The 13,494-nt window shown below is 45.5% G+C and overlaps 1 protein-coding gene across 1 annotated transcript; it reads left to right on the forward strand.

The window, feature by feature from the left end:
- The first annotated feature begins 10,895 nt into the window (after positions 1-10,895).
- Positions 10,896-13,157, forward strand: LOC140187175 (uncharacterized). The gene is made up of 3 exons (XM_072242210.1): positions 10,896-10,944; positions 11,376-11,502; positions 12,257-13,157. Exons 1-3 carry the CDS (start codon positions 10,896-10,898, stop codon positions 13,155-13,157), a joined length of 1,077 nt encoding a protein of 358 aa, XP_072098311.1.
- Positions 13,158-13,494: the final 337 nt, after the last annotated feature.

Below are 13,494 nucleotides of genomic sequence, written 5' to 3' on the forward strand. Positions count from 1 at the left end.
ATACCTGCAATAAAGCTTTAATATCTGAGAAGTTTTTCTTGCTTTACTAATGGTCAAAAATAGTTATCACTAGAACTATGTAAATCATACTGCACAGAACAAAGCAATTCATCCAATTCATCCAACACACTACATCCCATTTTCCTACACGTTTCCCCAATTACTGCAAATATCTCTGACAAGCATTGGTACAATGCAATTTTTGGAGATACTTATTGAAATCACACCTGCCCTATTCTGCCATATCTTTGATGGAAATCTGCTCCTTCTGCAGCTTGGACAGCCTTCATAAAGTCTTTCGACCATACTTAACATCAGTAATTCAATCAGTGTTTCAAAGATTCTAACACAACTTCAATCCTGTATATATTTTTGAACAGGTTATTTCAGCAGGCAACGGAACCTGCTAACTTCAATGTCTAGAGTGCAAGATCTGTAAGACGTAGGAACAGAATTAGGCCATTTGGCACATCAATTCTGCTTCACCATTCAATCATGACTGTTTTATTTTCCCTCTCACCTGATTCTCCTGCCTTCTCCCTGAAACCTTTGACACAGCTACTAATAAAGAATTGACCTACCTCTACTTTAAATATTCCCAATTACTTGGCCTCCATACCTGCATGTGGTAATGAATTCCACAGATTAACCACCCTATGGCTGAAGATATTCCTCCTCATCTCTGTTCTAAAGGGATGTCCTTCTATTCTGAGTCTGTGCCCTTTGGTTCTAGAGTCTTCGACAATTGGAAACATCCACTTCAGAAGCACTCCCTTTAAACCATGCAATATTTGTTAGATTTCAATCAGATTCCCCCGCAATCTTCTGAACTCCAGTGAGTACAGGCCCAAAGCCATCAAACGCTCCTCATATGATAGCACTTTCATTCCCAGGATCATTCTTGTGAACCTCCTCAGGACCCTCTCCAACTGCCAGCACATCCTTTTCTAAATACAGGGCCCAAACCCATACATACACACTATATCTGTACACACACTGTCCCACATCACACCAGAACCATGTTTGGGTACCTGATATTTTGACCATATGTTCTGTGCAGGTGACTGCGGATCTCTGATGAACACTTACCCATTCATGCCAGCTGCTTATTACAAGCTTGTTGAAAGCCTGAAGATCACTACGATCAGGGACTGGACAGTGGGAACGAGAGTTTATGCTCAGTGCAAGGAATAAGGTGTCTAGGTGCAATTAAAAGATCAGAGAATGAGAATCGATGGAATTGGAGCAAGTGCAAACAGAGAGTTTAAGGATGCAGATAATCCAGTGGAGCAGAAAAGAAATCATTTCAAGAGAGACAGATACAGATTCAGATTTATTTATCACATTTGTGTTAACAACGAACACAACCCAAGGGTGTGCTGGGGCAGCCCACCAAGTGTTTCCACATAATTCATCACTAACATCACTGGCCCACAACGTTCCAATAAATAATACAAGGAGCAATGACAGCAAATTAGAAGAGACAATAGCAACAAAACAAACCCCTTTTCTATCCATCTCACCCATTCACACACCCTGACAGGCCTCCAAACCCAGAATAGTTCACCCTTGGGCCTCCAGGCCTTGTCTCTGGATTTTCAGACTCACAGGTATCGGGCCTCCAACTTCAGACTTCACAGGACGCTGATCATGGGTTTGACCTTCAGACCTCAACTTCCAGACTTGCACAGATTTCTCACCCTGGTGACCCGTGTCTTCATGATTCCTTCATACTCCCATGACTATTTTGAGCCCCTACTTCTACCTTCAGGCTTATAACTTTGGTTTTTCCCTCGGTACTTTGCCGGGTTTGACCCTGGAGCTTCTACTTCCACGTCAGTGGAATTTTCCATATCTACTGCTATATCAGAGTCATCGGTTCCCGCCCTAAATACATCATTGATTTTAAGTGGTGTTCAGCTTTGAGCACCAGAGAACAGAATAATTCTTCAGTCAAGCTACCCAGAGCCAAGTCCATGACACTAGTCATAACTCAGCCACATGAGTTGAAGGTAGAAAGGTCACAAGCCCATAGTGACGGTTAATTTAAGACTTAGAAGGTCAGATTGGGATTTCTGCAGTCATAAATGTAATCACAGTTTGACGTCTCATCTCACTTGCGCCAAAGCTAAGGACAGAATCAGGCAGTAATATCCTGTTAATTCCCTCAGGCTGTTCTGTTGTAGCCAAAACATTGTGAACCAGCCTAATCCTAGCTAGAAGGTCCATAACACTCGCCAGTGTAAATCAAGTAGTTTTTCAATATAAAGAGGATTTCTCCTTCTGTTACCCTCTTGGATAGCAAGTTCAAGACACGTAACACCCTTGAGGTGAAAACCATTTCTCATCTCCCCTCTATGCCACTTGGCTTTTGTTGCTCTTTGAAGGAAAAAAAATCGGTCCTACCTCTTTACTGTAGATCCTCATAATTTTACACCCCTCAGTCAATTCCCAAAGAAAACAACCCAAGCTTCTCTTCTCAAAGCTGAAATGATCTGGTTCTGTCAAGAGTCTTGAAAGAAGTGGCAAGTGAGAATTGATACGATGGTTTTAATTTTCCAAAGTTTCTTAGATTTGGGAAGGTTACTATTTCTTAGTCACCCATTTCAGTATTGAGCAGACTACACCTCTGTGATTGCTTCATATGCTTACATCCTTTCTGTGGGACGGTGGTGGACTGATATCATTAGTACTCATAGTGTTCTGTTAAATATATTGTCGCGCTCTGGTCGTGGTGGGTGAGGGAGGCATGTGGTCCTGGCCAGAACTCCTAGCAGCCAGCACTATTTATTGTACTTGTTTAAAATGCTTTCGTGAGATTATAGTGGGATGTTCAAGTTAATTTATTGTTACCTTTCAGCTCGGGTTATTCTAATGTGCGTTTGTGGGTCACCCTGACAGTAACCAGGGTTTGTAATAATCACCCCCCCCTGTCTGTGTGTGATTGAGTGCCTTCTCTCCCCGGGCCATAGTGCCTGGTCAGTTTTTGTGCTTGTCACAATAAAGCTGGCAGTTGAGCATTTCTCATCTGTCATCATGGACCGAATGCTCACCTCGCTGGTGTCAGGAGTGGGATTAGAAATTGACGGCGAGATTGAAGAACTGCAACGTCAAATAGAACGCCTTAAAATCTGGGGAATAAGTCGAAGGACTGAGTAGTATGCCTCCCCCGCACCCTCAGGCCAGGCTCTTGAAGACGGGACGCAGACCCGCAGGGAGGACTTGGGAACCGAGCATGGTGCTTTTCCAAGGATCCCCGATGGGGCGAGCGTACCCAGGCTCCAAAATCTGGGGCACACAGCGGAGCATATCACCCGCGTCACTCTCAGCCCATGCAGAACCCAAGACGTCGCAGCCATGGAAGGACGGGCAATATGGCAGGCACCACCGATGCCCCTGGAACAAGAGGACAACCAAATGGCCTCAGGAGTTCACACCACAAGGTCCACCATGAAGCTCCCAGATACAATGGTACCAGTCGCTTGGAACCTCACATGGTGCAAGTGAAACTTATGACATGGCACAGCAGATGGAGCCCCACCAAGACGACAGTACACCTTGCCCTGGCGCTGGAGGGGATGCCCTGCGGGCCCTCCTCGACCTAATATGGGCTGAGCAGCGTAACTACAGGGCCCTCATCATGGTGCTGAGATGGTGTTTCGAGCTGAGGCCATTGGAGGAAGCATTGAGGGAAGAACTGGCAGCAGGCAGAACCATGTGAGAGAAAGCCTGGGGGCACTTGCAGCAGATCTCCACCACTGTGCTTGGCATGGCTACCCCCAGTTCCCTCCTGAAACCCAGAAAGAGCTTGCCCTTCACACCTTTCTAAAGGTGCTGATACTCAAGTGCATTCAGAAGCAAGGCACCAGCAAAGGCAGAGAGGGCAAAACCAATTTTAGCCCCCAAAGTGTTCCAGCATCGCCCCGCACACCACAAGCCCAGGCTTCTGTCAGCAAGGCAGAGGAGGAAACAGACAAGCTGGAGCCAGTGAGACAGGTATAACCAGCGCTGTGCAGACCCTGCCATAGGCCATGGAACGATCTCTGCTACCAATGTGGCAAGGCAGGCCAAGTGGCCAGGAATTGCCCAGCATCAGCGCCACAACGCAACCCAGTGCAACCAATGGGAAATGCCAAGTGGGTGGCAATACCCGAGACTTCCAGCAGAATCCTTCAGTTGTTGCCTCTCCGGGTGGGCCATTTGGGTGAAGAGCATGGCTTGTACGTGGCCTGCGTGGTGGAGGGCATCAGATGCCATGCATCAGTAGGCACGGAGTCGACCAGCACCATCATCTGTCCCGGAGTCCTTCCCAGCAGGGACCAGCCAATCCTGCCTGCGTGTACAACGATGGCGGTCCAGCTGGCTACGGTCACAGGTGACTGTGCGGCGATGTGAAGAAAGAGGTGGCTGTCCATCGCAGTGGGGAAAAACACAGTGAAGCATGAGGTGTGGCCAGCTGACTTCTAGGAGTCCTGCATAATTGGCTGGACCTGCTGTCCCACTAGGGGGGGGGAGGGCATGTGTGGATGTGCCAGGGGCAACTCTCTACCTCCGTGCAGAAGCCACGGTCTCCGCCAGGGAAGCTCCAGGATGCAGACGCGTTGGGGGCAGCAACAGCCACCATCGATCTCGCAGCGGCCCGTGTTAGTGCAGCACAACCCACAGTGGCCCACAGCAAACCAGGGGCAAGTGGCAGCAACCACTATTTGAAGAAAAGAACTCTAAAGATTCAAAATCTGCTAAGACAAAACCCTTATTCTAACACTAATTCCAGTTCCAGATATCCCACAAGGCAAAAATATCCTCTCCCATTTATCCTGTCAAGATCCCTTATATATTTCAATTAGGCCACCTCTCAGTTTTCTAAAGTGCACACACAAAAGATAACCGGTTCAGTCTTTCCTCATGAGACAACCCACCCATTTCAGATATTGTCTCCACTGAGCAGCTCCTGTCCTTGTTTAATTGAACTATGCACACCATTCCAGATGTGGTCTCACTCATACCCCATCTAACTGAAGAATAATCTGCCCACTAGTGAATGCAACCCCTCTGACAATAAATAATACTCCATTTTATGAGCTTTCTCAGGTGTATAAGATGATAAGAGGCATTGATCATGTGGATAGCCAGAGGATTTTCCTCAGGGCTGAAATGACTAGCACGAGGGGCATAGTTTTAGGGTGCTTGGAGTAGGTACAGAGGGAATGTCAGGGGCAAGTTTTTCCACACAGAGTGGTAGGTGTGTGGAGGCGGATACAATAGGGTGTTTCAAGGGACTCTTAGGCACATGGAGCTGAGAGAAATAGCGGGCTATGGTAATCCTAGGCAGTTTCAAGAGTAGATTGCATGGTCAGCACAACATTATAGAAATATAGAAACATAGAAAATAGGTGCAGGAGTAGGCCATTCGGCCCTTCGAGCCTGCACCGCCATTTATTATGATCATGGCTGATCATCCAACTCAGAACCCCGCCCCAGCCTTCCCTCCATACCCCTGATCCCCGTAGCCACAAGGGCTATATCTAACTCCCTCTTAAATATAGCCAATGTACTGGCCTCAACTGCTGAAGGGCCTGTAATGTGCTGTAGATTTCTATGTTCTTATTTACTGGCTGTAGCTTTATTTTCATCTTTTCTGATCCATGCTCTAGGACACCAAGATCCTTCTGTATCACTTAAACCCACCAATTACATCATGTACTGTATATCTTTTATTTTTCCTACTAAAAAGGACAATACCACAATTTCCACCATACATTTTGTCACTTCTTACATCCTCGTCACAACTTGCTTTCACACCAGTTGTGTCACTGACAAATTTAACATCGTAACTTTATCCAGGCCAGTTGTACTCGTTTTAAGTACACAAGCCATTTCATCCTTCTGACCAGAAAAGTACCATTTATGCGAGGCACACAAGCCATTTCATCCTTCTGACCAGAAAAGTACCATTTATGTGAACTCTTGGCTTTTTCTGTTAACTATCCTGTTTTCTATATGAAACATTACCTCTTCTGCCAGTAAATTTTATTTTCACAGTAATATTTGATGTGGCACTTCATCAGTTTATCAACTTGCAGACTTGTCCAATGTGTCCCACTTCATTCAGTTCAAGCAATAAGCTGACTTGAACATGTATTTGATCTGAATGGTTGCCTTGACAACAGTACTGTGGCTTCCTGACTTTCACATGACCAAGTCCCACTGAAAAAGTAAGGGATTTGAAAGTTGGAGGGGGAGGGGGAGATCCAAAATGATAAGAGAAGACAGGAGGGGGAGGGATGGAGCCAAGAGCTGGACAAGTGATAGGCAAAAGGGATACAAGAGGATCATGGGACAGGAGGTCCGGGAAGAAAGACAGGGGTGGGGGGCGGACCCAGAGGATGGGCAAGGGGTATATTCAGAGGGACAGAGGGAGAAAAAGGAGAGTGAGAGAAAGAATGTGTGTATAAAAATAAGTAACAGATGGGGTACGAGGGGGAGGTGGGGCATTAGCGGAAGTTAGAGAAGTCGATGTTCATGCCATTAGGTTGGAGGCTACCCAGACGGAATATAAGGTGTTGTTCCTCCAACCTGAGTGTGGCTTCATCTTTACAGTAGGGGAGGCCATGGATAGACATGTCAGAATGGGAATGGGATGTGGAATTAAAATGTGTGGCCACTGGGAGATCCTGCTTTCTCTGGCGGACAGAGCGTAGGTGTTCAGCAAAACAGTCTCCCAGTCTGTGTCGGGTCTCGCCAATATATAAAAGGCCGCATCGGGAGCACCGGACGCAGTATATCACTCCAGCCGACTCACAGGTGAAGTGTTGCCTCACCTGGAAGGACTGTTTGGGGCCCTGAATGGGGGTAAGGAAGGAAGTGTAAGGGCATGTGTAGCACTTGTTCCGCTTACACGGATAAGTGCCAGGAGGGAGATCAGTGGGGAGGGATGGGGGGGATGAATGGACAAGGGAGTTGCATAGGCAGCGATCCCTGCGGAATGCGGGGGGGGGGGGAGGGAAAGATGTGCTTAGTGGTGGGATCCCGTTGGAGGTGGCGGAAGTTACGGAGGATAATATGTTGGACTCGGAGGCTGGTGGGGTGGTAGGTGAGGACCAGGGGAACCCTATTCCTAGTGGGGTGGCGGGAGGATGGAGTGAGAGCAGATGTACGTGAAATGGGGGAGATGCATTTAAGAGCAGAGTTGATAGTGGAGGAAGGGAAGCCCTTTTCTTTGAAAAAGGAAGACATCTCCCTCGTCCTAGAATGAAAAGCCTCATTCTGAGAGCAGATACGGCAGAGAAGGAGGAATTGCGAGAAGGGGATTTTTAAAGAAAGGGGCTTCTTTTCCTCCACTATCATCCCCTTCTCGCAATTCCTCCATCTTTGCCGCATCTGCTCTCAGGATGAGGCTTTTCATTCTAGGACGAGGGAGATGTCTTCCTTTTTTAAAGAAAAGGGCTTCCCTTCCTCCACTATCATCCCCTTTTCGCAATTCCTCCATCTCCGTCTGGGTAGCCTACAACCTGATGACATGAGCATCAACTTCTCTAACTTCCACTAATGCCCCACCTCCCCCTCGTACCCCATCTGTTACTTATTTTTATACACACATTCTTTCTCTCACTCTCCTTTTTCTCCCTCTGTCCCTCTGAATATACCCCTTGCCCTTCCTCTGGGTCCCCCCCCCTTGTCTTTCTTCCCGGACCTCCTGTCCCATGATCCTCTCGTATCCCTTTTGCCTATCACCTGTCCAGCTCTTGGCTCCATCCCTCCCCCTCCTGTCTTCTCCTATCATTTTGGATCTCCCCCTCCCCCTCCAACTTTCAAACCCCTTACTCACTCTTCCTTCAGTTAGTCCTGACGAAGGGTCTCAGCCTGAAACGTCGACTGCACCTCTTCCTAGAGATGCTGCCTGGCCTGCCGTGTTCACCAGCAACTTTTACGTGTGTTGCTTGAATTTCCAGCATCTGCAGAATTCCTGTTGTTCCCACTGAAAAAGATACTTACTTTGCCCAGTCAGTTTGTTTACATGCAGTACATACATTCATATCTGCATCTAGCAAAGAACAAAATTCCCTCGTGGTTTTTGATAGTTTTTTCACAGAAATGCTAATTTTACACAGATATTCAGTGTGAGCCTGAGTGAGATCAAGTGTAAGTCTACAGATAACTGCTAAATCTCCGAGGATCCCACAATTAGCAATTTGCAGGTTATTCCAGTCAGTGATGGTTTCTCCAATTCCTTCCTTCGATTGGCTCTTAGTTTTAGTTACCAGATTTATAGCTTTAGACAGTTTCTGAATGCACTGGATTAAAGTGAGTGCCTAATATCGTAACTGCCTCAGTGAGTAGATCAAATACCTACCAATAAATGAAATACCACTGTTCAAATTAATTTCTACATACTAGTTTTCTTTCTTGAGTAAATCGCCCTGTTCTGCTCATTTTCTCCTCTTTCCACTACACTATAATATCATTACCGCAGGGGAAAAAAATCTCCATTTGCTTCAAGTATGCATTAAACAATCCTGCGTCTTGTCACAATTTAACCTTCCAATATCTCCAGCCATACTCCAGTCTACCATTTTCCTCAAGTATCATTTACCTGAACAACCTGTTCATGTAATTTGACGTCTGGACGCAGTGCCACATTTTCACAGTTTCCACAAACTCATTTAGTATCACGTCCCATATTTTTTGCAGCCTTGCCAATAACTCACAAAAGGCATCAGCCACTTGACACAGTATTAACAGGTCAACTCTGCATCGAGTGGAGCTACTGTCCCACAGTCTCCCCATCTGGGTTCAACCCTGACCTTGGGCACTGTCAGCTTCAGATCCATCTATACATCATGTGTACATCAAAACAGACATTTCCGTTGACAGCCAACACAATCTACGGCAGCCTGCAAGTGTCGCTATTCATTCCAACACCAACACAACATGCCCACTCCGCTCGGCAGAGCAAGACAAAACACACAAGCAACAAAACAACTACAGCAAAACAATCCCTGTTCCTCCCTCCCACACACACAAACAAACTGTTGTCCAACCCCAGGACAGGCCTCTGGGCCTCCAGCGTCCAGTGAATTTGTAGATTCACAGACACGGGGCTTCGTTTTCCCCATTGGATTCACAGTGGACTCAGGGCTCTGTGTGCAGTTTGCACGTTGTACATGAAGCAAAGTGGGTTTCCTTCAAATGCTCCTTTTCCTGACACACCTCAAAGTCAGACAGGTTGGTAGGTTATTGGACATTGTAAATCGCCGATAGACGGTTAGAATATGGGGAGATTTGAATGGAATGTGGGAAGAATTTAAAAATGCAGTTAATATAGTGTTAATGTAGGCTGTTGTTTGTCAAGGACACCATTGGCCAAAGGCCTGTTTCTGTGCTGTGTGACTCTGTGACCATGAGGTCGCAGGCTTAAGCAACAGTGATCGTCTTGTGTGAATATGTTCACATGGAGAACTTTAAGGCCTTAGCAGGTAAAACAATACAAAATCATAGATTCTTTTATCTCAGACAGGACCTTGTTAGGCCCAGCATTTCTGTCTAAGGAATTAATTCCAATCATCACACTTTCCACATGGCTTCACAATTTGCTTCCTCTCGATCTATTTGCGGAGGCAAGGGGAGACTCTTTCCATCCGCTCCACAAGATTCATTCCAGACACCAGCAACTCATTATTCCTACATCTCTCACCTGCTTCCTTTGCTGATGATCTCGAATCAATGTCCTCAGGTTACCTAACCTGCTGCCAATGATGACAGACTCTCCCTGTATTTCAAAATACCTCACCCCAAGTCCATAGAGTGATCTACTGTTACAGACATAACAAATCATGGCCTTTGGACTGAAAATTTAATCTTGATTGGAATTTGCCCTCTCAAGTTGAGTTGGAGTCATGGTGAAGGCAGCAGTTCAGAGTAACATTCTTGTTGGAAGCTCCACGTTCTCCTGGTTTTCAGGGAAAGTCCACGAGTCGAACACAAATGTACCAACTTTGTTATCAGCTGCTGATAAGGTGCCCTTATATAGAGTGAGCATCTGTGGGCTGCCACACAGATCTCCTGGAAGAACACAGCAGAAACAGGTGAGAGGAGCCCTGACGCTCACTTTCCTCCACTGCAGCGAGCTTGCCTGCTTATCCTTTTAACTACTCTCTATGGACAGCTTCACTGATCAGGCAATTGGTCAAGGCATAGAAACTACAGAACAGCTTTCTATGTTTCTGTAATGTTACAGGGTATAATTAACTGGAAGTTTGATAGGTTCTTCATTAGTATGGGATCAAAGTTTATGGGGAGAATGTAAGAGAATGGGGCTGAGAGAGAAAATACATCAGTTTTGATTGAACGGACGAGCAAATTCGATGGGCCAAAAGGCTCAATTCTGCTCCTGTGATTTATGATTTTATTACTGACACGTCACAGGCTAGATGTATGGAGGATACTTTCTCTGGCTGAAGAGTTTAGGATCCCGGGGTGGGGTCAGAGTTTCAGAGCAAGGGGTGTGCCATTAAGGACATCAAAAAGAAGAAATATTGTAAATTAGAGGTCAGTAGGGCTTTGGAAGTCTGGAGGGCTCAGTCACTAAGCTCATTCAAAGCAGATATGGATGTATTTCTGGTTGCCATGGGAACCTAGCGATATTGATACAGTGCAGGAAAATGGTGGTGAGCTCAAAGATCAGCTTTAATCTCAATAACTGAACAGGTTCAAAGGGCTGGATACTGACTCCTTGTATAACAAATAGAGTTCAGAAGGGAGCAGTAATACTCGGGTAGATTTTCCATGTGGGTTTAAACCCTGGACTAACTCTGATCGTTATTTCTTTTCACAGATTGACTGCAAAGGGATACAGAAATAATCTGCCATACTCAATATCATTTGAGAACACCACCATGTTTCCCAAAGCAATCCTCCTGCTTCTGGCTGCTGCCTTTCTCACAGGTATGAGATTCAAATATTCCTGTTCTCTTATTCTGGGACGATGACTGGGATTTTATTGCCATTTCCAGTCTTCAAAGGTGGTTCTTGATTGACCTTGGACGCACTAGCTTCACTTCACTGATGTGCACCTGATTTTAGCTCTGATCTGAATTCTGGAGCCCCTTGCATTGTCCATTCCTCCACACATCGGCTCCTGGGTGCAACTTGTTCCTCCCCTTACTGGGTTTGTCTTAAGTCCACGTTACAAATAATCAAAGACCTGGGATTTTACTCAATGACTCATTCAGCTACAGTATATCCCCAAAGAGGAGTGATCAGCAAGATACAGTGTGAAGTCTTGTTACACATCATTTGGTTGAATGAACAGTAGATGTTGTGGAATGTTCCTGCTGTGTTCCTACTCTAATCACCTCAAATTTTCCTTCCCATAGGTTGTCGGGCTGAGAGCAATGGAGATCAGGTTCGAGATGCCTTCTGGAATTACATCAGCCAAATGACTGAGGAAGCCCAGGATAGTGTCGAGCTGATCCAGAGCTCAGAAATCGGACAGCAACTCAAGTGAGCATCTGGGGTTTTAATGGGTACTAAGAATAGATCAGCAACGTCTATTGAGCAAGGAGCTGGCCAGGCATGCCTTAGGACTGGAGCACTGCAACAGTCCGAGAGTTTCTTTACAATTATTTTATAGAATCTGATCCTCACCAACATTATTGTCCAGCTCTATTTGTTAATTGACCAGTTTAAGATGCCAGTGAAGTCTCAACTATGGACACAGATTTCCTTCCCTTAAGGACATTATGGACTTCTATAATAACACAGTCAATCTGCTATAACAAGAGTGATATTTTGAATTCCAGATGTATTATTTATCTACTCTAATGTAAATGTTTTTCACGAGGAGCTGAGTTCATTATTTCAGATTAATCATCATGGTTTTGTAGATTGGTTTTACCAGGATCATAACCACTGTGCTGTAATATTAAAGTGAAGGTTCCTCAGCAAGTTTAAAAACAAACAAGAATGAGAATAAATGATAAAAGGGGTAAACTCATCAGAGCTTGTGGAACAGATACCCAGCAAAACTTAACAGATAGGTAATAATAGATTGAATGAAAACTATTGTGTGACTCACATCCTCCCTCTGCAATGAACATCTATAGTTATCCTCAGAAGATTTTGTGATCCAAAATGTCCTTTATAAGCTCTCCTTTCCAGTGTGCATTTGTTTCAGAACCAGCCTTGTACGTAGCTCTGTCTAAATGTATCTCTTTCCTGTAATGAGAATAAGAAACAACTGTCTCTTCTTTTCCAGTCACCTTATTCAGGATAATCTGCAGACTGTCAATGACTATGCTGAGGATCTCCAACAGAAGTTGGCTCCTTACACCGATGGTCTTCATGAGAAGATGACAGTAGACATTGAGAGCCTTCGCCAGCAGATAAGAGAACAGCTGGAAGACCTGAGAGAGAAACTTGCTCCCTTTGCTGATGGAGTTCATCAGAAGATCAGCAGGAACATTGAAGAATTTCATCAGAAGTTGACCCCTTTTGCTGAAGACCTGGGTCAACAGCTGCGCAAGAATGCAGAGGAACTTCGGCAGAAGTTGACTCCCTTTACTGAAGAGCTACAGGCCAGATTGGAAGTGAGCACAGAGAACATGAGGGAAGTCCTGACTCCCTACGCTGAGGAGCTCCAGATGAAGATTGATGAAAACATGGACACCCTCAGGCAGAATGTGGCTGCCAAAGCTGCTGAATTCCGCTCCAGGTTTAATGAGAATGTCCAGGAGCTTCGCAATAGCTTGGCCCCCTATGCCAAGGATCTCCAGATCAAGATGAACCAACAAATTGGAGAAATGTCCCAGATGGTTGAACCATATGCCGAGAAGCTCCAGGCAAAAGTCAATGAGCATGTGAATGTTCTGAACCAAAGGCTGAACCCTTACATCGTCGAACTGAAGGCTAAACTTAACGAGAACATGGACCAGAACCTGGGCCCATTCATTGAAAATTTCAACACCAACGTTAATCAGGGAATCGAGGAGTTCCATCAGAACCTGGCTCCCTACACTGAGCAGCTGAAACAAATCATCAGTCAGAATGTGAAGGAGATGCAGGACAGACTTGTCCTGAATGGAGGCAATGTTCAGCAGGATCTTCAGACCCAGCTCACCACTTTATGGGGCAACTTCTGGCAGCATCGGCAGAACTAATTGAGATGTAGAATGTGGCTCTATCGAACTGTGTGTCAAGACTCAGGGGTCCTCTTACTATCTCAAATGGTAGTATGCTGAAAGTATTTATTGTTTTTCGACTGAAAAGTATTAAAATCAAATACTGAAATTTTGGAGTGTGAACTATAAAATACCTGCAATAAAGCTTTAATATTTGTGAAGTTTTCCTTACTTCAGGACTAACGTCAGGACGAAGGGTCTCGGCCTGAAACGTCGACTGTACCTCTTCCTAGAGATGCTGCCTGGCCTGCTGCGTTCACCAGCAACTTTGATGTGAGTTGCTTGAATTTCCAGCATCTGCAGAGTTCCTTGTGTT

The sequence above is a fragment of the Mobula birostris genome, chromosome 24 (assembly GCF_030028105.1).
Source record: "Mobula birostris isolate sMobBir1 chromosome 24, sMobBir1.hap1, whole genome shotgun sequence".
Taxonomy (NCBI): Eukaryota; Metazoa; Chordata; class Chondrichthyes; order Myliobatiformes; family Myliobatidae; genus Mobula; species Mobula birostris.